Here is a 25,701-nt window from a genome sequence, read left to right as displayed (position 1 = left end):
GAGCCCCGCATCGGGCCCTGGGCTGATGGCTCAGAGCCTGGAGCCTGTTTCCGATTCTGTGTCTCCCTCTCTCTCTGCCCCTCCCCCATTCATGCTCTGTCTCTCTCTGTCTCAAAAATAAATAAACATTAAAAAAAATTAAAAAAAAAAAAAGAGCTACCCAGGTGATTCTCATACATAACAAGATCGTGCAGCTGTATAGTCAGCAGACTAGGATCTCTTGGAAAATTACATTTACCACAGGGCTGCAGCAGAGAGCTCCAGTTCCACTGCTTGTGGGTAGAAAGTGCTTCTTTTCCAAAGCTACGTTAGCTCATGACCCAACCATTCATAAAACATAATCAAATGCCCATGAATGTGAAGCCCTGTGATCTTCCCTAGTTAAGCGCTAAAAAAACGAAGTCATCGGTGTAATTTCAAAGCTCTGTTCCTGTCTCCATTAAGTTGAAAACATTCTAAGTTCAAAATATGCTAATGGATTTTTAAAAAATTCATTCAGTTAAACTGCCAGGCACATTTTCACATTTTCTAACTTTGCCTATAATGAGGGTGAGAAGCTTAAACACCCAACCACGTCTTCCCACCTTCTCAAAGACACGTTGAATCGCATTTCTTTGTGCTGTTGTTCAGTCATTCGTTTATTCAACACAAACTTTTGGAGCACATGAAGTGAAGGGGTGGGCGAGAATCAGATCACCAAACCTATACATACCTAAGACGCATACTTTGTTGGAGGGTGATAAATAGTAGGGACAGGAAACAAGCAGGAAAGGGGGATTGGCAATGGTGGAGGAGGTGTTACAGTTTTTAAGAAGATGACCAGACAGAGCCTCACTGAGAAGGTGACGGCCACTGCTGTCTCTGCATAACCGAAATGTGTTTCCCTTCACGCCATCCCAACTCCCTAGCTGCCTCTGCCTTAAGGATGTAGGCTATTCGCACACACCCCTGGCCTCGGTTTGCCATCTGATAATTGCCGTGGCAGCTGTCTCCCCACAAGCCCCGAGTGCACTTTGAAACCACCTTTCTGATGCCGTGGCGGACGACTGTGCATGGCGAATGCTTCAGCCTTGCCTTTCGTTAGCCGCCGTGACGAGTCTGTAGTTTATGAAGCTTCCAACCAGCCTTGCAAAGGGGGAGCTTTGTGAGCAGGACGATGACTCTAGTAATTTAAAAGAGTCCTTTTTAAGAGCCGGGAACTTTTGAAATATGCAACTAAAAATTGTATATGTGCCCAGAGACTTTTTGAAAAAGGCCTTTTAGCTATAGCTAACCAAAAATAACTTCCTTTCTGGGTGCCACACTTGGGTGTAGGGGTCTATGGAGACTTATTCTCCTGGGTGTTTTGTTTTTGTTTTGATAACACTTTGGATAGAAGATGAGGAAGCTGTGGCAAGCAGGAGAGAAGGGGATATGAATTATAATTAGGAGAGGGTTTTTTTTTTGTTTGTAAGATTTTGTTTTTAAGTAATCTCTACACCCAACGTGGGGCTCGAACTTACAACCCCGACATCAAGAGTCGCACGCTCTACTGAGCTCCATTAGGAGCCCCTAATCAGGAGAGTTTAAAAAGTCTAAACCTGAAATGATGTCCACTGTTTGGGATAACTAGAGAAATTCTGGGAAGTTTCTCAATTGTGGAGAAATTCCTAACAATACTGACTTTTAAAATTTTTGGTTTGTGTACAAACTGTTATTGTGAATATTATCAAGAAAACAAAACCATAGGGAGCATGTTTGGTAGTTCTTTAGCTATATAGCTGTTAATTTATTTTATTTCAGTTTTTTTTTAATTTATGTATTTATTTTGAGAGAGGTCATGGGGGAGAGGCAGAGAGAGAGGGAGAGAGAGAATCCCAAGCAGGCTCCCCACTGTCAGTGCGGAGCCCAGCATGGGGCTTGATCCCGCTAAATGTGAGAGTGTGACCTGAGCTGAAATAGGTGCCCCTATTAATTGATTTTAAACAGGACAACTGAATTTGGAGCGGTGTGGCTTTTGTTAGTAACTATTTCGTTTAGATGTTTTGTATTTTAAAAAAATATTCTAAGCCACACGTCCTAAACTTTTTTAAACAATAAATTTTATTAGGGGGCATGTCCAGGCTATTTTACAAATTGTTAAAAGGCAAAAACATACAGGAAAAATGACACATTTGAAACTCAAATTCAAGGTGAAGTTATGACTCTTCTGATTTTGAAAGTAGCGAATTACATTTTTATCATTATTCTTTGTGACCGTATGTTTCCTGGCATCCTCTATATATTTTCAGAATGTGTTTTCTGTTTGATTAGAAACTAAAGTTTTCGCTGAATTGGTTTCACAAGTAGAAGCCAAGCCGGAGGCAACACGTTGGAAGTTGTATTGCAAATTAGAAACCGTAACAACACAGACGACACAAAACACAGACCCATTTTATCTTCTGTGAAGGACCTCATGGCAGCTCAATTGCTGTGAAACTACATGAACTGAAACCAAGAAGTGTTTCAGATGATGGTCATTTTTCTTTTGTATTTTCTTTGAGAACTTCATGCTGACATACTGTAGGTACCATATCCCCCTTCTTAAACAGAGGGGCCTGGGAACACCACCTTATTACTGCAGTCAAGAGAGGAATTTCCTAAGACCCCTCAGGCACAGGAGCTTGGAGAGCCGTCCATAAGTTGTGTCATTTCTTATTTAATTCACCTTTTCATGCATAGTGACGTTCCTTATACTTTTCGTATTTTCATCCAGGCAAACCCTTTTTTACACGAAACCCTTCTGAGTTGAAAGGCAAGTTTATTCACACGAAGCTGCGGAAAAGCAGTCGTGGCTTTGGCTTCACAGTTGTTGGAGGGGATGAACCTGACGAGTTCCTGCAGATCAAGAGCTTGGTCCTGGATGGTCCTGCGGCATTGGATGGCAAGATGGAAACAGGTAGAGGCACCACAGGGCCCTAGCATTCCCTGTGTGGTGTGCCTGCCACCCGGCACCTGAACCGAGGCCAATGACATCATGATTTCGTGACTTTATAAATGTTTTTTATTTTTGTATTTTTTTAAGTTTGTTTATTTTGAGAGAGAGAGAGAGAGAGAGAGAGAGAGGGAGGGAGAGAGGGAGCGCCCACGAGCTGGGGAGGGCCATGGAGAGGGAGAGGGAATCCCAAGCAAGCTCTGGCACTGTGAGCACAGAGCCCGATACGGGGCTTCATCCCTTGGACCATGAGATCATGACCTGAACTAAAACCAAGAGATGCTTAACTGAGCCACCCAAGTGGCTCCAGTAAATGTTTTTTTAAACACTGTACGTAAGCAAGATTCTTCCACTACATAAATGCATTCCCTGGTATAGATGCAAACCTTTGAAGCCATTCTAACTTTGGGGTACTGTTAGGGTGCTATTAAATACAGTAAGGTGGTAATTTACTAAAAATTTAGATCTGTATGAATAGAAGAAGTCTAAACTTGGATTTCTGCAATGAGAATTTTTTTTAGAAGAAATCCCACTGTTCTTTCAATGATCATTATATTCTCATTAGCAGGGCAGACAGGAGATGCTAAAAGAATGCCTTGTTAGCAGTTACAATAAGTAATAGAAGCATTCCCTTTGTGCCCTATGATACCACCCCCAAACCTCCAGTTTCCGTTCAGCTTCCTTTTGGTAGAATTTCATAGTATAATGTTGATAAAACTTGTTTTGGCTACTTTCTTTTTAACCCCCAAACTCTTACCTTTTGCAGGAGATGTCATTGTCAGCGTGAATGACACCTGTGTTTTGGGACACACACATGCGCAAGTTGTGAAAATCTTCCAGTCCATTCCCATTGGTGCCAGCGTGGACCTTGAACTCTGCCGAGGTTACCCGTTGCCTTTTGACCCAGATGACCCCAATACAAGTTTAGTGACTTCGGTAGCCATTTTGGATAAAGAACCAATTATTGTGAATGGGCAAGAGACCTATGATTCGCCGGCCAGTCACAGCAGTAAAACAGGCAAAGTCAATGGCATGAAGGATGCCAGGCCAAGCAGCCCTGCTGATGTGGCTTCAAACGGTTCCCATGGTTACCCCAATGACACTGTCTCTTTGGCTTCCTCCATAGCCACTCAGCCAGAGCTCATAACTGTTCATATAGTCAAAGGCCCAATGGGCTTTGGTTTTACTATCGCGGACAGTCCTGGTGGCGGTGGCCAAAGAGTGAAACAGATCGTGGACAGTCCAAGGTGCCGTGGCCTGAAAGAAGGGGATCTTATAGTGGAAGTTAATAAGAAGAATGTGCAGGCTCTGACCCATAATCAAGTTGTGGATATGCTGATTGAATGTCCAAAGGGAAGTGAAGTCACACTGTTGGTGCAACGAGGAGGTATGTAGGTTTCTTTTGTTATATGATTTTTTTTTTTCTCTTAACGCAGAATCCATTGTTTGACTTACTAGTCTCCGGGTGGCTTTGGGGGCTTTTTAAATGTCTAGTCTTTAAGATCATTTTTATTTACCCATTTGGAAACGTATTCAAATTGCCTTCTGTTTTTTCCAAATGGTAGCCTCTATAGAATGAAGGTTGTGTTTATATATTATGTTATACCTGTGTAGCCAAAATGATACTTTTAAATGTAACTTGCATTGTGCTTTTAAAAAAACATTAATATTTTAGAATCTCTATCCTTCAAGTGTCCTGAACCTGGCCTGCACAGCCTGCATGCAAAACGTGGCTCTTGCTCACTGTGCTCACTCTTCCAACCTCATTTCACACTCCTCTCCCCTCGTCACTATAGTCTAGCCACCTGGCTTCTTTTCGGAAGAGGCTCTAGTACTACAAGCCTTTGCTGTCTCAGGGCCTTTGCACTTCCTGTTCCCACTGCTTGGAAAGCTCTTGCCCCAGCTATTCACGTGGCTAGCTCAGTCTCACTCAAGTCTCCTCCTAGACGAATGTTTCTCAGGTTACTTTTTTAAAGTAGCTTCTCAGTTCCTTGTAATCTTCACTGCAGCGTCCCATTTCTTCCTAGCCTTTATTACATCATTATTATTATGGCACAAGTCATTGTTTTGTGTATGTATTTAATTTTTCTTTGTTGCTCTCTTTTTCACTAGAATATAAGACCCATAAAGCAGGACCCATGTCTGCATGTTGACAGTTGTATGCTTTCATAAATGAAAAAAATATTGAATGAGTGAATGGGTATGTGATTACTTACACTTGACAGGAACAATAGCTCCAGGATCATAATGAAAAACATACCTCAACATACCCACATCTTCATGAAGTGGTAGGATCTCAGAGAAGTGGGGTACTCTAAATCTTGAGACCTAGATTTCCTCTCCCCTGCCTGCACCCCTTAATCCTGCCCCACCAGAACTCTCAGGAACTCGCACTGAGAAGTATTTTTTACATGGCTGAAATGTATTTTCCCTGGGTATGCGTATGTGACTAGTGTTGATTGATCACTTCACACAGTGGGCCTGAGAATGGTCGTTCCTTCAATCTTTGCCAACATGATCTGTTTGATGTACAGCATATTTTGATTGTCTGAAAAGAGATCAGGAGCTAGACATTTATTTCCTTTTGGTTCCATTGAAGCAGAGGAACTCCTTTGTGTCACGGCGACTGTGTTCTCATCTCATGATGTTGTATGTTCTGTGGTCAGAATGACTGGGGTCACTGGAAAGAAATCCAAAATTCAGAGCAATTGTCTGTGTGAACTGAAATGCTCAGCTAACACGTCTTCAACAGCTATAATAGCCATTGTGCAGATTTAACTTTTAACCAGTTATCTCCAGCAACATCCTTTTGAAGTCTCTTCTTGTACCTTGATCACTTGACTGGACAGATCACTTTTTTCAACAGTGACCGAGATGTAGGAGAAAGTGACTCGAGATTAAGAATGATCATGATGGTGGTGGTGGTGATATTGGTGGTGATGGTGGTGATGGTGGTGATGGTGGTGATGGTTGATGGTTGTTGTTGGTGGTGGTGGTGATGATGTTGATGATGACACCTGACACTTGTGGATAAGCTGGCAATTTACAAAGCACTTTTAATATTGGCCCCTGCCTCTCATCTCACTTGTACCATGTCCCTGAAAGGTAGGCAGGTGCCATGCTCTACTATGACTGAGGGGTTCACCTCAAATCTGGGGTTTCCAGTTCAACACTCTGCCCTGCTTAACTCCGAATAACATGGCTTTTTCCATAATTGCTGATTTTTGTGTCCAGCAGCTTGAAAACTTAAATAGTTCTTGGTCCATCTGGGCCATTTTTGACTTAGCCACTGCTCATTTGATGGCCACAAACCACCCTGCTCTCCTGCCTACTTTATTTGCTCCTTCATGCCATTTTTCAGTGTGTTCAGTTTTTCTTTTTTATTAGATTCACTTGAAGGAGACCAAAAAATAGTGCCTCATTACACCCTCTAACTTACTACATTCACCGGAACCATACTGTAATGAATATGCCCAAACTAGCAAACAACTGATGATAGAAACCTACCCCTGGATTTCACATATGCTTGCATTTTCTCTTCTTAATTTCTAAGACCTTCTTTTTGTTAATGCCATTACATCATATAAACTTAAATTAATGTGGAAAGATCCAGAATATATTGCCACATTAGTGAACATCTCCATAGTTTATTCCGGAATCTGAGTAATTTAAAATCAGTCTCACATCAGCAGTCTTTAAAATACACCATATGCCTTGTGTTTGATTTATGTTTTGGATAGAAAGTTTGTACATCTGCATTTGGCAGGCTAGCACTAGCTACTATTAATCTTTCTAGAAATCATATAAATATATTTGTTTCTGCCATACGTTAGTTATTTGAACAGGGGCCAACATTTTAGTCATCACTCCTGTATGGTGAGGGTGTCAACGGGAAGGTTTGGTGAAGCCACAAAGGCAGCTTCTAGGTTAAATGAGAAAGTTAATGGCCACTTCACTGATTCTTTCTAATGAGTCTCATTTCTGCCAAACTCCTAGTAAAGCCGATTGATAAACTCATGATTCTTGTGAGTCTTAGGAATTGAAATCTTGAGGATGAGGCTTTCTGTGCTTTAAACAACTGGCCTTTTCTACTTTGGGACAGAAGTAGCTACATTTGTATTTGTTTTCATTCTTAATCTCCTGAGCTCATTTTTGAGGTCTCTTCTTGTCAAGATCGGGTACCTTTTGATTTTGGTATTTTTTTTGTCTTCCCTCCTCCACCCTAAGCTGGAAATCAAGCAGAGGTTGGAATATCATTTGTGAATTTCTGGGACTGGACAGTTTCCTGGATCTGGCGTGGAATTGCTGGGGGTGTTCATCCACATGCCCTGGCAGCTGGGACCCTTACCGATTTGTTTACAAGTATCTTCTCTGTAAATAGGTCCTTGTCTCCTGGTCCATCAGTCACACTCTTCCTGGGCACAGCCTTCTTCCTAGGCCTGGCTCCCCATCTTCCTAAGGCACTTACCTTCCTCCTTCGCCCTCTGCTGTGCAGTCAGGAGAATGCTCTTTACTTATCTTACCTTTATGTAGTATTTGCATTCAGATAGCCTGTTGCCTGACACCAGTGTGAATCTAGAGACTTTTTTTAGGTGTGTGGAAAATTATGCTAGAAGGAGATTGCTGGTTTTTTTTTTTTTAAGAATATCGTGGGTTTTGGGGCACCCAAAACTGGTTGGCTCAGTTGGCTCAGTTGGTAGAGGATCTGACTCGATCTCAGGGTCCTGAGTTCCAGCCCCATGTTGGGAGTGGAGCCTACTTTGAAAAAAAGTAGTGGTTTGGTTTTTTTTTAAGTTTATTTATTTATTTATTTATTGAGAGAGAGAGAGAGAGAGAGAGAGAGAGAGAGTGTGTGTGTGTGTGTGTGTGTGTGTGTGTGTGTGTGTGCACGTGCACAGGGGACGGGAGAGAAGGGGGGAGAGACAGAGCATCCCAAGCAGGCTCCATGCTGTCAGCACAGAGGTCACCTGTGGGGCTCGAACTCATGAACCATGAGATCAGGACCTGAACTGAAACCAAGAGTTGGAGCCTTAACCATCTGAGCCACCTAGGTGCCCTTAGTGGGCTTTTTAATTTACAAGAGATCATTTGTCTTGTAAAAGTTGGTTTTTGGTTTCTTTTCTTTTCTTTCTTTCTTTCTTTTTTTTTTTCTTTTTTAAAAAAAGGGTATTGTATGTAACATGGCTACCTGTGCACCTTTGTGTATTTTGTATATTTGGCTAATTCACACCGGTTAGCAAGTGGGACATTCTTTAAGATGTAATATTGGTTTGGGGCGCCTGGGTGGCGCAGTCGGTTAAGCGTCCGACTTCAGCCAGGTCACGATCTCGCGGTCCGGGAGTTCGAGCCCCGCGTCGGGCTCTGGGCTGATGGCTCAGAGCCTGGAGTCTGTTTCCGATTCTGTGTCTCCCTCTCTCTCTGCCCCTCGCCCGTTCATGCTCTGTCTCTCTCTGTCCCAAAAATAAATAAACGTTGGGAAAAAAAATTAAAAAAAAAAAAAGATGTAATATTGGTTTGAGTCGGAATACTCTGTTTCATGAGATTTGGCAATACTTTATGAAAGTGGAGAATGTGTGTCTTGCTTTTGAGAGAAAGTGTGTATCGAAAGGACAGCTGACCTGGGCGTCAGGAGCCCCTCTCTGCTTCCACCCGCCCTCTTACTTCTCTACACCTCTGACCACGTTACCGCTCCTGCCCTGAGACTCAGCGCTCAGTTCAACAAAATGGATGTTTTGAACCAGTCCTCTTCCGAGTGACCCTTTTTGGCCTACTACCTTAATGCACAAAATGATGTCCTTGATGTGTTAAAAGCCAAAATTCAACTGAGTAAATCTTAAAGATCGGAACTGGCTTTTCTCAGTGATTCCTGAGAGCACCCCATCGAGCAAAAGAAAGGAGCTCTGGGAAGCTCTACAAGGATAGAAGGCTTTTACATGCAGCAAAGAGTAGGATGCGGTGTTAAACTAGCACAAAGCAGATCGGTTGTGGTAGGATCACCTTCCCTTAGGGGAAGGCCAGCCTCTACCAGGCAGGTGACCTCACCAATGCTAACCAGGTAATTCCAAATGGTATGGTGTAAGATTTTATTCCTGGGAGAGGCTGAAACTGTAAGTAAATATTAAGTCTCAGTTTGGTGATCCAGGGCTCAGCATAAGTGACTCAATTTGGGGCCTATTGTGTCATTTTTTAACAATTCCCCACTTTTGATCAGACTCTCAGCCTGAGAGACGCAACTAAAGTTTTAAGGAATTACCACCACTCCTAGCTGCTGCTCTAGAGTTCTCAGATTTTGTTAATCTTCTGTGCTGGTACTCACAGGTCATGACATCTTTTTGCTAAATCTCTGTGTGGTATTCACAGCTCACAACTCCAGATTCACAATTTTAAAAAAATGTTTATTTATTTTTTTTGAGAGGCGGGTGCAGGGAAGGGGCAGCGAGATGGAGGGAGAGAATCCCAACCAGGCTCCACACTGTCCATGAAGAGCTTAACGCGGGGATTCATCTCCAGAAGTGTGAGATCATGACCTGAGCCAAAATCAAGAGCTGGACGCTTAGCCAACTGAGCCACCAGGTGCCCCCAGGTTCACATTTTTTAAGTTGGTCATTCTCTTTGTTTGTCTTCTGGCGTTCTGTTCTTGGGGGATCATGGGCTTGCTGGTGAGCAGCTGCAAACGTGCATTTAAAGCTTTTGAGAGAATATAATTCACCAGGGAGACTATTATGATTATTATAGACAGTATAATTAGCAATGTCTGGAATGTATTTCACAATCATGGTCCCCAAGACCCATAGCAGTCAGAATCAAGTAAGTCAAAAAAGACCCCATTGTGAGGGAGTCACCTTTTTTAGGCCAACTGGCTGGTTCGGTGATCTTCCGTAGCTGAATTTCAGCTAACCCAGGAGTGTTCCTCCAGTCACAGAAAGGGATGTCGGCCACAGCACGGACACCTCCTTGCTCAGCTAAAAGCTAATCAGAGGCTGTTCTCTTACCAAGAACAGCTTTGGCCGGAGTCTGGGAATTTTTGCTAGGCAGTTGTTGCTTTAGCAGCAGGTTCTGAAATTATCTTCAAGAGTTACGGAGAAGTTCCTGCTCATAGCCTCAGGGCATTTACTTCTACCTGGGGGAGCCTGGTCTTCCAAAGGAGGCTGATTTTGAATCATGAATGCCTAGCTGGTAATTCCTATATTCTTGCTTTTCACAAGCTGTTTGTCACATACATAGAGGAAAGATCCCAAGATTCTACAGCCAGATGATGCAGGTTTAAAGCCCAGCTCCCACCTCTATATGCTTTGTGACCTTACACAAATCATCTGAGAAAATGGGAATAATGAGACTTATTTTGCATGTGCATGTGCTTGATAAAGATAAAATAAGATACCATGTGTGCTCATTGCTTGCTGGCACATAAGTAATCACAGTAAATCAGTGGTGTTTTACTGATATTACCTAGTATCAGAAGCAACTGGGTAGTGCTGTTCTTTTGGTTTTTTTTAAACAGGGTGTGGGGCACCTGGGTGGCTGAGTGGTTTAAGCATCTGACTTTGGCTCAGGTCCTGATCTCATGGTTCATGAGTTCGAGCCCCACATCGGGTTGTCTGTTGTCCACGCAGAACTCACTTCGGATCCTCTGTCCTCCTCTCCCTCTACCCCTCACCCGCATGCGCTCTCTCTTTCTCTCTCTCTCTCTCATAAATAAATAAACAAACAAACACTAAAAAAAAAAAAGGCCCTACCCAGACATACAGTATATTAATCACAGTGCATGACCTCTAGGCATCTTGTATTTTTGTAGAAGTTCCACAGGCAATTCTCATGTACAACCAGAACTGCAACCATGGACCTTTCCATGTTTTTTTTTTAATATTTATTTATTTGGGGGAGAGTGTAAGCAGGGGAGGGGCAGAGAGAATGGGACAGAGGATCTGAAGCAGAAGCTCTGTTCTGAAAGCAGTGAGCTTGATGCGGGGCTCGAACTCAGAAACTATGATATCACGACCTGAGGTGAAGTCAGATGCTCAACCGACTGAGCCACCCAGGTGCCCCTGGACCCAGTTTTAATTCTCTGACATTTAACTTGGAGGAAAATCAGGTTATAACACAAAACAGTTACTTTCATTTCTTTTGTTGTTGTTGTTTTAATAAAGTTTATTTATTTTGAGAGAGAGAGAGAGATCATGAGCAGGAGAGGGTCAGACAGAGAGAAAGAGAATATCCCAAGCAGGCTCCATACTGTTAGCATGGAGCCCTACATGGGGCTGAACTCACAAACCCTGAGATCATGACCTGAGCCGAAACCAAGAATCAGACACTTCACCGACTGAGCCACCCAGGTGCCCCACAGATACTTTCATTTCTGAATAATATTCTTCTTCTAAAGTCTATAAGCAACAGATTGTTTGGTCTTCCTGAAGGTCCATCTCCTACAGCCTCATAATCGCACCTCATACCTTTAGAAGCATGATAAAGAGACCTTAAAAGCCAGAAATTGGCTATGGAAATGGTGGTGGTTATGGTACTGATCATGTTCCTGCTCTCACTGATTGAGCACTTACATGTGCCCGACCTGTTACCATGGTACAGGCAGTTCATAGATACACCCGTGAATAAAACCTCGTGCACCCCATTGCTGCGACTACCCTGGAACTGCCATCACTTTGCATTGTGATTCTGAGTTAGGGTTCTCTGGGAAATGAAGGCATGGACTGTTAACGCCTACACTAGGAAAAAAAAAATGAAAAAATTACTTTTGTTTTCAGTGTTGAAACTCCACAGCTAAATTTGCTTCCTGTAAAGCAAAGGGGAAATTTCTGGTTTGGTTGGAAAAGTATGTATGAGACTCCTCCTTGCTTAAATGACTTGTAATAAAACAGTAAATACTTCCAACGTGTGCCAGGCATAGTTGGCTCTAAACATTTTATATAGCATAATTTAAAAGAGCTCCATGAAAAAATAAAAAATAAAAAAAATAAAAGAGCTCCATGAGTTAAGTAAAATCTTGGCTCCATTTAAAAGAAGAAGATGCTCAGGCTCAGGACAGGGATTTACCAAGAATCACACAGCTGGTTAATGGCAAAGCCAGGATTTAAACCTAGAAGTTTTGGTCCTAAAGACTGGGCTCTTAACCACTAGGCTAAGCAGCATCTTGGCTTATAGATGCATAACTTCAATACCATAAGTATTGAGGGGAATATCTTATGTATAAAGTAATGAATAAGGTCTGAAGTCCATGGGCAAATTAATGCCACTTAATTTTCATCAAAATTTACAGATGATATTTAGTTCGTTAAATCATTGATCCATTTAGGAAAAGCATTATCTAATCTCATCATCTAAGCACATCATCAACATTGTGTGTGTGGTTTTTTTCCTTCTGAAGCGATGCACAACCATCATAATTAGAACTGCAGTGAGCTGTGCACCGGAGTTAAACCCAGGTGATCAGGTGTCTCTCTTCTCTTTGCCCTCTGGTCCTGGGCCTGAGAATGAATTGCAAATTGCACCGCTTCAGTGTTTGACTGCCAGAATCTCTCACATTGAGCTGCAGGACCTCCAAAAGAGGAATTTGGGCTGGTTGCAGAGTGATATCCTAATAGTGCTGGAGTTCTGTGTGTTCACATCAGCAAATTCGGTCATTCTCATCCCTCCCAGGATGCCCAGCTCCATCTACCTCCTGCTTCTTCCCTGGCCTCTGCCATCCATCATACGGCACCTGGCCTTGCAGAGGCCTTGCAGCCCATCCCAGGGCTTCCTACGGCCTGTGCTCCTACTAGAGAAATGTAAAGGCAACTGAATCACGTCACTCCTCTTGTCAAAATGACTTCTCATCATCCAGGTTCAGCTCCAAGGTCCTGTGCCAAAGCTGTAGCCCTTACCCATCCCTCTGTCTGACTGTTTCTTCTCCAAGGGAGCCACAGGGCTCTCTCACTCATGTCCTTCAGGCTTCTGCTCTGAGGGTCTTTCCTCCAAAAAGCCTGCTCTGACCTCCCCATGGAAAATTACAGCACACCCCCAGCACCACTTTTCTGCTCGGTGCTTCTCCCTCACGGAACTCACACTTACTTATGACCTCCATGAGAGCAGGGACTTGGATTTGGTCACTACTTCGTCCCTGCCAGCTGAGATCATGCCTGGCACATTGTGGGTGTTCAGAAAGTGATATATGTTAAGTGAAAAGTGTGAATTAACATCAGGCCCTTTGGTTTTGTAAACACTAATCCTCAAGAGAACTCTCTGGGGTGAGCACTGTATTTTTTAATTTTAAAGAATTTTTAAAAAAACTTTTAATGTTTATTTATTTTTGAGAGAGAGAGAGAGAGAGAGAGAGAGAGAGAGAGAGAGAGAGAGAACAAGCAGGGGAGGGGCAGAGAGAAAAGGAGACACAGAATCCAAAGCAGGCTCCAGGCTCTAAGCTGTCAGCACATATCCCGATGGGAGGCTCGAACTCACAAACCACAAGATCATGACCTGAGCTGAGGTCAGACACTTAATGACTAAGCCACACAGGCAACGCATAATTTTATAAGAATCTTTAAAGTTTTTTATTTTAATTCCAGTTAAGATATAGTGTTATATTAGTTTTAGATGTATAATAATTCCCATCACCCATTTCACCTGTGCCCCCATCAAACATCAGTTTGTTCTCTCTAATTAAGTGTCTCTTAATTTGTCTTTCTTTTCTTTCTTTTTCCCTTTGTTCATCTTAAATTCTACCTTTGAGTGAAATCATATGGTATTTGTCTTTCTCTGACTCTATTGTCTCACTTAGCATTATACTCTTTAGTTCCATCCACATCATTGCAAATGGCAAGATTTCATTCTTTTTTGTGACTGAATAATATTCCTGTGTGTGTGTGTGTGTGTGTGTGTGTGTGTGTGTGTGTGTGTGTGTATCACTTCTTTATCCATTCATCAATCAGTGGACCCTTGCCTATTGTAAATATCTTGCCTGTTGTAAATATTGCTGCTATAAACATATGGGTCCCTATATTCCTTTGAGTTAGTGTTTTTATATTCTTTGGGTAAATACTCAGTAGTGTGATTGTTGTATTAAAAGGTAGATCAATTTTTGCCTTTTTGAGGAATCTCTATACTGTGTTTGATGGTGGCTGCACCAGTTTGTTTTCCTACCAATGGTGTAAGAGGGTTCCTTTTTTTCCACATCTTTGTCAACACTTGTTTTTTTGTGTGTTGTTGATTTTAGCCATTCTGACAGGTGTGAGATGATATCTCTTTGTAGTTTTAATTTGCATTTCCTTGATGATGAATGATGTTAAAGATCTTTTCACATGTATGTTAGCCATCTGTACGTCTTCTTTGGTGAAATGCCTGTTCATGTCTTCTGCCCATTTTTAATTTGATTATTTGTTTCTTGAGTGTCGAGTTTATAAGTTATTTATGGATTTTGGATACTAATCCTTTATCACATATGTCATTTGCAGATATCTTTTCCATTCTCTAGCTTGCCTCTTAGTTTTTTTGATTATTTCCTTTGCTGTACAGAAGCTTTTTATTTTGATGTAGTCCCAGTAGTTTTTGTTTTTGATTCCGTTGCCTCAGGAGACATGTCTAGAAAAGAACTTGCTATGGCTGATGTCAAAGAAGTTACTGCCTATGCTCTTTTATAGGATTTTTTTATGGTTGCAGGTCTCACACTTAGGTCTTTCATCTACTTTCAATTTATTTTTGTGTATGGTGTGAGAAAGTGGTCTAGTTTCATTCTTTTGCATGATGCTGTCCAGTCTTGCCAACACAATTTGTTGGAGAGACTGTCTTTTCCCCACTGGATATTCCTTCCTGCTTTGTCAACGATTACTCGACCACCTGGTGGTAGGTTCATTTCTAGGTTTTCTATTCTGTTCCTTTGATTTATATGTCTGTTTTGTGCCATTGCCATACTGTCTTAATCACTGTAACTTTGCAATTTGGTTTGAATTCCAGAATTGTGATGCCTCCAGCCTTACTTATGTTCTTCAGTATTGCTTTGACTATTTGGGGTCTTCTGTGGTTCCATACAAGTTTTAGAATTGTTCTAGTTTTGTGAAAAATGCTGTTGGTATTTTGATAGGGATTACAATAAACATGTAAATTGCTCTGGATAGTATAGATATTTTCACACTATTTGTTCTCCTAATCCATGAACATGGAATATCTTTACATGTCTTTGTGTCATCTTTGATTTCTTTCATCATTGTTTTATAAGTTTTCAGAGTTCGAGTCTTTCGCCTCTTTGTTAGGTTTATTCCTGGGAATCTTACTATTTTTGGTGCTATTGTAAATGACATTATTAATTTCTCTTTCTGCCGCCTCATTATTAGTGCATCGAAATGCAACAGATTTTTATTCATTGGTTTTGTATCCTATAACTTTACTGAATTCATTTGTCAGTTCTAGCTGTTTTTACATGGAGTCTTTTGGATTTTGTATATATAGCATAATGTTATCAGCAAATAGTGAAAGTTTTACTTCTTCATTACTGATTTGGATGCCTTTTATTTCTTTTTGTTGCCTTGAACACTGTATTATTACAGGTAAGACGACAGGCAGTGGGAAATTGACCAGCTCAAAACCACACAGCAAAAAGGCGACCGGGCCTGAGGCCCAACCCAGGTCTGTTTGCCTACAAAGCTCTCTGTCACAGGTTGCTCTAGATCACAAGGAGATGCATTGATGGGCATGTCCCTAGGCCAAGATACTGGAAAACCATGTCACTGAATCATAGGGGTCCAGTTAAGCGTATTCTTCAGCATCCAGTTCTGTAGTTACTAGCCACATGTGGCTGTTTAATTAAAAGTAAATACAGTGTCAAATTCAGTTCTTCAGTCCAGGTGGCCACATTTCAAGAGCTCAGCCACATGTGTAGTTACCGAACATTTTTATCTTCACATTTTTATCCTCACAAAACGTGTAATGGTGACACTCTAGAGGCTTTGATTATTTTACCCTCCAAAGGGGATGTTCGATAGGCTTTATTTTACCCCTTGTCTTATTGTTACCCTGTGAGTGGAAGGAAAAACTATGGAATTGAAGGAAACTTCATGGGGGATGGATATCTTTTGTACTGATAATAACAGGTCGTATTTATTAAATCCTTCCCATGGGTAGGTACCTGTCTAAGCTCTTTGCATGTGTTAGCTGGATGTTAAGGAATCATCTGGAATTGGGATTCAGAGAACAAGTATTAGCACTTGGGGCTGTCTGCTCTGTCCCAATGAGACAGCCTCATCAAGATTAAATAGGAATTACAGAGCCTCCACCTAGCCAACAAGTGTCTCCTCTTTGAATACTGGCCTGACATTGTCGAAGGAGTTTAATTTAAATTATTTTATTATGCAAAGTATCCTTAATCCAAAAAGGAGAAGAAACTGTAAAACACAGGAAAATTCACCTGACACTCTTACTCTATGTTAAAAAATATATATAACCTGCCACATAGCTATCAGCAACTTAAGAGTTTGTCAGAACTGTTTAAAAAGGGAAGATGTTGGGGCGCCTGGGTGGCTCAGTCAGCTAAGTGTCCAACTCTTGGTTTTGGCTCAGGTCATGATCTCAGGGTTCATGGGTTGGAGCCCCTCTGCGTTGGTAGTTCAGAGCCTGCTGGGGTTCTCCCTCTCCCTCTCCCTCTGCCGCTTCCCCGCTTGAGCTGTCTCTGTCTCTGTCTCTCTCAAAATAAATAAATAAACTTAAAAAAAATCTATAAACAAATAAAAGGAAAGGCGTTGACATCTCCTTTGCGTAGTTGTTTCGGTAACTCAAAGTAATTGATGGTCCCCCCCTTACCTACCTTGCTTAGTTTTTTCTCATAGTTTTGGAAGCCGAGTCCTCTTGTCAGATCCAGCATGCTGCCTCATATCTTCCTAGCTGTTAAACGTTGTTCATGTTAAAATTAGCAAACTTCCTAGCGCTTCCACAGTGCAAAACAGGAGGACATTCGCATTTGCTAGCAAGGAGCCTTCTGGTCTTTATTACTAAAGCAGTTTTAAGTTGCTATTTTGGTTTATTGCCATGGTTTAAAGTTATCAAGGATTTTAGTTGAGACTTCTTTATAGAACATTAGGTCACATTCATATTCGAGGTGACATAGCAAGAGATGAGAAAAATATAAAAGTAGAACGGAGGCCAGGGTGCCTGGGTGGCTCAGTTGGTTAGGCATCCGACTTTGGCTTGGGTCGTGATCTCACAGTTCGTGAGTTCAAGCCCCATGTTGGGCTCTGTGCTGATAGCTCAGAGCCTGGAGCCTGCTTCGGATTCTGTGTCTCCCTCTCTCTCTCTGCCTCTCCCCTGCTCGTGCTTTGTCTCTGTCTCTCAAAAATGAATAAATGTTAAAAAAAAAAAAAAGTGGAACGGAGGCCAGGGTGGCTGATGGAAGGTGAACGAGGGGTGTGGGGATGGCCTTTGGGCCTTTGGACTGCAGACCGGGACGAGGAGTTCAAATTTCATTTTCAGTGTGAGGACCAGTGTCAATGAAGCAGGGAAGGGACAAGATCTTATGGACAGTTTTTGACAGTCCCTTTGCATACGTGTAAAGAAAGTATTCTAGAAGCACGGGTGGGGAGAGGGAGACCTCTCAGGGACAGTGCACTGGTTTGATAAGGGTATTGGCAGCTTGGACCAGAGTGTGGCACCAGTGGTGACAGAGGGAGCAGAGGATTTAGGAGGACTTCAGGAGCACCAACAGGACTTGATGGGGAGCCGCGGCATAGAGTTCCGCAGACTTCTTCTGTAAAGGGCCATATGGTAAATATTGTAGCTTCATGGCCCATACGGTCCTGCCACTCTATTCTGTCCTTTTGTAGCAGATGACATGTAAGCAAAAGGATTGTGTGTGTTCCAAGAAAACAGTATTTGGTCCGCTAGGCTATCACCTGCCGACCTCTCCTGAGGAAGGCGGGGAAAGGGGAGGAGCCAAAAATGTCCCCTGCGTTTTGGCCTGGGTACTTGGATAGATGGAGGGGCCATTTGCTAGGATTTGGCTTCTGAAGTAAGAGTGGGTAAGGCCTTGAACTCTGGAATCCAGGGCTCCTTCTCAGTCATATTAAGTGTGAAGTACCCGTGTGACATCCAAGTGAGCAGAAGCATAGGCAGTTTTCTGGGATCTGCGGTTCAGTAGGGGCAGAGTCAGGGCAGAAGAGATCCATTTATGAGCCATTTGTCATATCCACGAGTGTGCCACAGAGTGTGAGCTGTGTGCGGCTGCTTTTCTTTTCTGTGGAATTTCATAGTTCTAATCGTATTGTGACAAGCTGCTTCCGAGCTGAATCATTCCTGCTCTTAAGCAAGAATTGAGCACATCCTTTGTGTACAGCTCTAAGATAAGGAGAGAGAACACAGGGACCTCGCAACATAAGTACGGAGACAAGACTCACACTTGAACTTTACCAGCAGTGATATGTAGTCTGAATCTGTCACAGATGTGGGTAACAGGTGACCCAGGCAGGAGGAGGGGTGACAACAGGGGTGCCTTTTTGCATGACCTGAGTCTAGAGCAGTGTCTCTACCTCAGCATTTTTAACCTTTTGGGCCAGATGATTGTTCATTGCCAGGGTCCGTCCTGGGCCTTGCAGGATGTGTGACATCTCTGGTCTCCACCCAGTAAGGTGCCAATCACATACCTGCCTCCACACCCCACCCTCCCCCCCCCCCCCCGAACTGTGACAACAACATATGTCTCTAGATGTTGACAAATGACCCCTTGGGGGCAAATTTGCCCTGTATGAGAACTATCAGACTAGAGCTTGGAGGTATGAAAACCGTTTGGAGTTGCAGACTGGGAGTCCACCGGCAGTATTCGGCCTGACCCACTCATGTATTTTTCAGTAGTCTCTTAAAATTTTTAAAAAAATTTTTTTTTAACGTTTATTTATTTTTGGGACAGAGAGAGACAGAGCATGAATGGGGGAGGGGCAGAGAGAGAGGGAGACACAGAATCGGAAACAGGCTCCAGGCTCTGAGCCCTCAGCCCAGAGCCCGACGCGGGGCTCGAACTCACGGACCGCGAGATCGTGACCTGGCTGAAGTCGGACGCGTAACCGACTGCGCCACCCAGGCGCCCCAAAATTTTTAAAACTCTGAATGCATTTAGTTGGTACCACCAATTCCAGCTTGCCAGAGTCCTCCCAGTTTCCCCTCGCCTTCCATCTGGCCTGGCACACTTTTGCCCGAGCCTGCCCGTTGCCCCACAGGCAGCCGAGTTTGAGACCCAAACACAACGTGTGGAAGGGCTCGCTTGGAGGCGCACAGACTTGCTGTGGGACACATTTCCTAGGAAATTTCCTAGGAATTTCCTTTTTCATCACCATCTCAAAATTCTAGGAACCGGTTACCTTTCTTTCCTTTCTATTTATACTTTTTGTGCCAACAAAAGAAATAAGGTATCTTCAGGCATTTTTACCTTTGGCGTTAATTCTCCTACTATCTTACTTTGGTTCCATGTGAAAATTAACTTATGAGTTACCACCTCCTTGGGACGGTCTCTCCCATATGAAAAGTCTCAGCTGTGAGAGATGTTATTATAGCTTCTCCCTTCTCTGATAATAGCTTTGCGACCTTACTGCATCGAGTTTCTCTTTATTGCAAGAGGTGTCTTCCTAGGCTCTGCGCTAAGCATTTTTCAGTTCTGAACATTTCCAAAACTGTTATCTGAGGCAGAGAGTTTACTCTGTGTAATATTTTCTTCACCTTCCTTCATTTCCCTCAAATTAAATCACACATTCTTTACCACCATCTGGAGTTAAGTAGTTGACATGGTTTTTATTGAATCTGTCTTTGCATTGCCACCTGCAGTTTTGAAAACATACCCCAACATATCCTTTGCCTCGTATTTCCCCCGTTTGTATTCCTGCTCCGATATTAATCACGTCCCCTGTTTATGAACATAATCCTGTTTGGTTCAGACATCTCAGTAGAATCTTAATGTAATGTCTTTGAAAATAGCATTGGGTCCTTAGGAATATTGTGTTTCCACTGGCAACTTGGAACATGCCTTTGTGTGTGCCAAGGTGTTACCTGGGTTTATTTCATACTTCTGTTCTTTTTTTTTTTAATTTTTATTTTTGAGGAAGAGCATGAGCAAGGTTGGGGGGGGTTGCGCAGAGAGAGAGAGGGAGACCCAGAATCCGAAGCAGGCTCCAGGCTCTGAGCACAGAACCCAATGCGGGGCTTGAACCCATGAACTGGGAGATCATGACCTGACTGAAGTCGGACGCTTAGCCGACTGAGCCACCCAGGCGCCCCGTATACTCCTGCTCTTATTGTGTCTCTAATGTTCTCAACGTTTTTTGTTTCTCGCCATATGCAGTACATGCTCCTCGTTCTCGCTCGTCCAGGGGACTTCAGCTGTGTGCTAATCTCTCATTACAGATTAATGACGTGCAAGTACACATTTAAAATAAAAGTGGTTCATCACAACCTCCCCATTTTCTCACGGTTAATTCTTTTTCTGGAAATCTCATTTCTTATATTACGTTTGCCATGAAGAATTCTAAAATACCGTCTTTACGATTTTAACACTTGAGGCAACGGTATTCGAAAGATCCTTTTGGCACTGTGTCGTAGAGTAGCAGTTACAATAGCCGCATCACCCACCAGTTGTAAGACTCCCTCATCGAGGGAATCCGTCTCTGTCCCTTGTGTCGGCTACCACCTCACCTTATTCGGCAACCTGAGGTGTTTTGTTTTGTTTTTTTGGCAGTCGGTTATGTTCAAGGGCTCTGGCATGCTGCCTTCATCTAAAAAGCTATGTTTTAAAAAGCTTTTGCATCATTGCATAAACACTAATCAGGTTTTTTTTTTAATCATTTGGAGATAATCGGAATTAGGTCAGTGCTCCCTTAGATAGATATGAATGTTGTTTCTAATTTTAAAAATGTTCTCTGTGATTACTTTTGCTATAGACACCATGTACCCAAGTGGGGAATGATTGCATTAAAAAATCACAGAACTGCCCATTGATTAATGGGATTCTTTGTAGGTTTCCCCCCTGCTGAGCAACTTCCACTTAGACTTGGCTGTTGAAGAAGGAAGAAATAGTTTTACAATCACAGAATTTCTCCAGCTGTGCACTGTTGACATCATGGAGTGGATCATTCTTTCCTCTACATCATAGGCATCTTGGCAGCATCCTGAGTCTGTACCCACTCGGATGCCGGAAGCACCTTTTCCTCCTCCCCCATGGTAACTTCCAACAGTGTCTTCAGAATTGGTCCGTGTCCCTTGAGGAGCAGCATCAACTTTTTGGGGGGAAAGTACTGTTTTGGGCACCCATCTTGCTTTTGCTATTGGAAATGCTCTGCTCTATTTTTTTTTTTTTCCAAGTGCAGGTGAAATCAGTTTATGGATTACTTGTGGTTGAACTTGGATGGAAAAAATGTCAACACAAGAATTCCCCATTTCCTCTCCATCATTGCTTCTACTCAGCAAAGGAAGTAGCAGCTTGGCCAGTTGTCACAGTGGCCTTCTGTCCTCCTCTCTGCCACCAGCTAGCAGTGTACCCCAGGCCAGCCATGGGCACTGTCCCTGGGCCTCTGCATTGTCATCCAAAATATGGGTGCAGCTGGACCCTCCTCAGTACTGTAGCGAGGATGGAAGAAGAGGAGGGCTTCTGGTATTTGCAGTGTGGCCCTGTCCTGATGGAGGGTTTTCTTGTCCTTCACATTAGACAGGACCTACGAGAAAGGAGGTAGAGGAGATATGCTCAGGTGGTCCTGCTTCTCAGCATTTGTGGCCTAATTTTCTGGGACTGAGAAAAGGTGAAGGAAGGCAAAACAGAGGAGCCTCAAGGGAAAAAGTAGCCGGGGCTATGTTCCTTCCGATCTGTGATGACATGGTTCTCAGTAAACGGTGAGACGAGACAGAAACAGTGGAATCAGGACTGAACAGTAATAGTCACGAAGTTTTTCCAAGATCTCCCCTTTAGAGATCATATCCTTCCTGGGTTTTTTCCTGCTGAAATACACCTGCTAAACTACCTGCTGAAACTACCTGCTAAATGGTAGTTTATCGTTCCTTGTCCCCCTTGTTAACGATCTTAGCTTGCAAAATGAGGAATGGGCACATTGTGGTCATTTGCTCAAATCTGCTTTATGAAAATTCGGTGGTTCGTGAAATCTCAAATCTAGGCATCACTGATGCAGAGAAGGAGGCCTTCAGAAGTTTGGGAAGACAGGAAAGGAGGAAGGAGGCTCTGAAGTAATGTGTGTGGGGGGGGCGGGGCGGGGGGCGGGCGTCCAGAATCCAAACCAGAGGAAAGGCAGTGGGAACGTTCCCCTTCTCTGACCATGACTTTTGCGGCCTCTTACTTTAGGGAAAGGCTAACTTTGGGTTCAAGGCCAGCGATAGGTTCACCACTCTCCTACAGGTGACCTCTCACAAAACGACCTTTATCAGTCAGACTCTTTAATGAATTCTTTTGTCCTGAGAATGTTAACTCCAACAGCAAGAGAAAACTTGGGTGAGCCGTGCACACGGCACCCCACAATATCCATGGCTGGTTTCTTGTATGTAGAAAGCACTCTCAGAAGCTCCAGGACCGCTTTAAAAAATCCATTTCCATTGTGTTTGCTTGCATTAAGTTGTTCATCTGACTTGACTCTAAGCCTGATTAGAACCTCGTTTACCGAGAAAAAAGCAGCAGGAACCAGCCAAAATCAGACAGGAGAGGAAGCAAAGAATCCTGGTATTTGATCCTCCACAGTGAGAAATCTGTTAAGCGTCTTCCTCTCTGAAAATACTTGCTGGGTGAGCATGTGTTTCATTTCCAGTATGCATTTCTCTTACCCTTCCCTGCCATAAATGCAAAGTACTCCTTCAAGGAAGTGCCCTGGGATACATCTCGTTCCCAGATAAAATATTTCATTAAATAGCCTTGCAATTCTTGAATTTTCCCTGCATCTTAAATGTACTTGACCTATAAAAATTATTTCTAATTGAGATTCCTCCTGAGTGGGACCGTGTGCGTGTTGGGCGGTGGGGGTGTGTGGGGTATGCTTCTGTCTTGAAGCCAATGCAGTTGGCGAAATGACTTTTGACTCACTGAAACCTGAAATCTAAGAGTTGAAGAACGCCTCGGTTTCCGCTGCATCCACTAGCTATATGGGGCAGCCAGTCCTTAGAAAATGACAAAGTCAAGCAAACAGCTTTTCTTCTTCGTAGTTCACATAATCACAGAGTCCAATTCAGATATTGTTTCAGCAAGAGGATTTTAAAGACATCTAATATCTCCATGGGAGATGAATGGGGCTGCTCCTCACATGTCCTCTGCTCTTTGGAAGAACCTGACCCTTCAGTAAATGGCTCTTTAGGTCTGACTTCCAGACGCTTTGAATAATGTAGTGCTGCAGGACTCCCAAGTCGGATCACCTTGCCGTTGTTAACTAGGACCTGTGTTTTCTAAAGCTAATATGGTTTCCTAAATTTAAGAGATTGAAATAAAGTTTGATACGGTGCCGGGTGGCTTCAGTCACAATTAAGCAGTTCAATGATAAAGTTAATTGAAATGACCAAATGAAAAGACACCCTTACAGAGCAAATGGGAAAATTTGCCTCCAATTTTGCAAAAGTACCTTGTGACTGAAAAGCGATTGTCACACCAGTAAGGCTGTTAAAACCGCTCAAGAGATTCATACATTTAAGCTGGAAAAGACCTGAAATATTCTTTTTCATCAGTGTTTGTTTGCCTTTTGTGACGAAGGCTAAGTCATTGGGAATCTTTGAACTCAGTGTCGGCATAAAAGTTGCTTTTCTAAGGAAAGGTGTGAAGGGTATCCTTCACTTAAGAATTACTTCGACTCTGAAAAAGTCCCTGAGAACACATCCATTTGCTGGAGCCGAGAGCTGCGGGGTTTGGGGTTTCTTTGTGAGTCTTCGTTAAATCTGAGACCCGAGCCATCCGTTGTGATGGGAATTTAGAACACAAGGTGGCACAGCAGACAGAACCTTGCTCTCCGCGCGGAGGGAGGCAGCCTGGAGCTGAGCTGAGCTGAGTCGGCAGCACACGAATAAATCAAGAAACAGCCCAAGGATCAAGAGCTGTTAAGCAGTCACAGCAGCGATGATGATGATCAAAAGACCACGCTGCCCCTCCCCTCTGCCTCCCTGGCCCTTCCTGCAGCCCTCAAGATACAAATGCATTTCATAAGCGCTACACATTCACACATGCATTCAAAAGGCAGTTGCTGAACTGGGGGCCAGATACTGCTTTAGGGCTGGAGACTAGCCCTAGGATCAGAGAGACCAGGTCCCTGAAAGGGAGAGAATAAGCCAGTAAATGATAACAATCAACAATGGAAACAATAAACAGGTAAACAAATAGTATGAGCTTAGAGAATCACAGGGTCTCTGGAAACAAAAGAAACAGGACTGCGTGAAGAAAGTGTCCTCAGAAGTGTCACCTTTGGATCTGCTGACTGCCAGGATCCCTGGGTGGCTTCTCAGAAGTAGCAACATTTGAGGAGAGCCCCAAGTGATGAGAAGCCACACATGTAGGTCTACGGGCATAATGTTCCAGGTGGAGGGAACAGCCAGTGCAAAGGCCCAGCAGAGTAAAAGGTATTAGTCTGGAAGTGGAGAGTGCCATTCTGGCTGGAGCATGGGTAGGAGTAAGGGTAGTAGGAGATGAAATCACAGAGGCAGGCAGGGTCAGACGAAGGAAGGCTTTGTGGGACACGGAAAAGAGCTTGTACCTCGTTGAAACTGTGTTGGGAAGCCATAGAAACATGTAGTCTGCAGACCATATAATCTGATTTATGCTGTAGAAAGATGTTTCTGGCCTCTGTGTGGATAATGGATTAAAAGGAATGAAGAATAAAGCAGAGACTGATTCTTAGGTTCTTACAGTCATCTAGGCTAGAAAAGCTGGTGGTTGTGGAGATGGACTGACGGATGGGTTCAGGATATATTTTGGAGACCTGTGTTGTAGGAAAGATACAGAACCTCAAAAAGGGCCTTAAATTTCAGGGGTTTAGTGTCCTGTAAGGTTAAAACAATGCAGGATGCTCTCCTGGATCTCTTTCTTGGTCCTGTGCCTAACTTTACATTGCTAAAAATAAAGCAACCAGGATAGAAGTCACCCTAAAAGTCAGTAACCCTGAAGAAAAGGATCCTGGCATGTATTTTTTTAACCCAGAAGCTTCTCAGCACCAATTACAGTGATAGGTTTCCTTTCAGGGCCAGTGGCCTTAAAATAAGGGCCCACACAGTATCCTGTTTTTCCAACTCAGAAAAGGAATCCTTATTGGTTTTTTCTTTCAGTGAGCTATTTTGAACTATTCTTTCTTTCATCCCCCCCTTACACATTATAAGCAGCTAGAAGTCAAACTTTCAGCATTAGAGGAACTGCTTTGGAGCTTCCAGGCTACAAGTAGGGGTCTCCTCTTGCAGGGAGACCTCGACAAGCATGGGGAATAAGAGGAGTGGGGGACAGGGCCAACCCTTAAGAATTTCCACAAAAACCCGTTCACACTTGAAATACAGATGTTAGTGGGGGGCACCTGGGTGGCTCAGTCGGTTAAGCGTCTGATTTTGGCTCAGGTCATGATCTCATGGTTCGTGAGTTCGAGCTGTGTGCTCACCGCTCAGAGCCTGGAGCCTGCTTCAGATTCTGGGTCTCCCTCTCTCTCTTTCCCTTCCCCATTCACACACTGTCTCTCAAAAAAATAAAGTTTAAAAAAATATCAAAGAAATAACAGGTGTTAGGAAAGCCAAGTTCTCAGCATGACAGGTAGGGAGTCTTCCTCAGAGTTAGAAGCATTTAT

At 43.1% G+C, this 25,701-nt stretch overlaps 1 protein-coding gene across 20 annotated transcripts in view; it reads left to right on the top strand.

Annotated features, from left to right (window-relative positions):
* The window catches only part of MAGI1 (membrane associated guanylate kinase, WW and PDZ domain containing 1), a 643,266-nt gene that overhangs the window by 563,547 nt on the left and 54,018 nt on the right, over positions 1-25,701 (top strand). For all 20 annotated transcript variants that reach the window (XM_043587882.1, XM_043587890.1, XM_043587870.1 and 17 more), the window contains 2 exons: positions 2,735-2,917; positions 3,720-4,340. In XM_043587882.1, coding sequence (XP_043443817.1) covers positions 2,735-2,917; positions 3,720-4,340 — 804 coding nt within the window. The remainder of the gene's footprint in view (positions 1-2,734; positions 2,918-3,719; positions 4,341-25,701) is intronic.

This window comes from Prionailurus bengalensis, chromosome A2 (genome assembly GCF_016509475.1).
Source record: "Prionailurus bengalensis isolate Pbe53 chromosome A2, Fcat_Pben_1.1_paternal_pri, whole genome shotgun sequence".
In the NCBI taxonomy this organism is placed as follows: Eukaryota; Metazoa; Chordata; class Mammalia; order Carnivora; family Felidae; genus Prionailurus; species Prionailurus bengalensis.
Note: the sequence above shows the minus strand (reverse complement) of the source record. Positions and strands in the feature narration are given on the sequence as shown.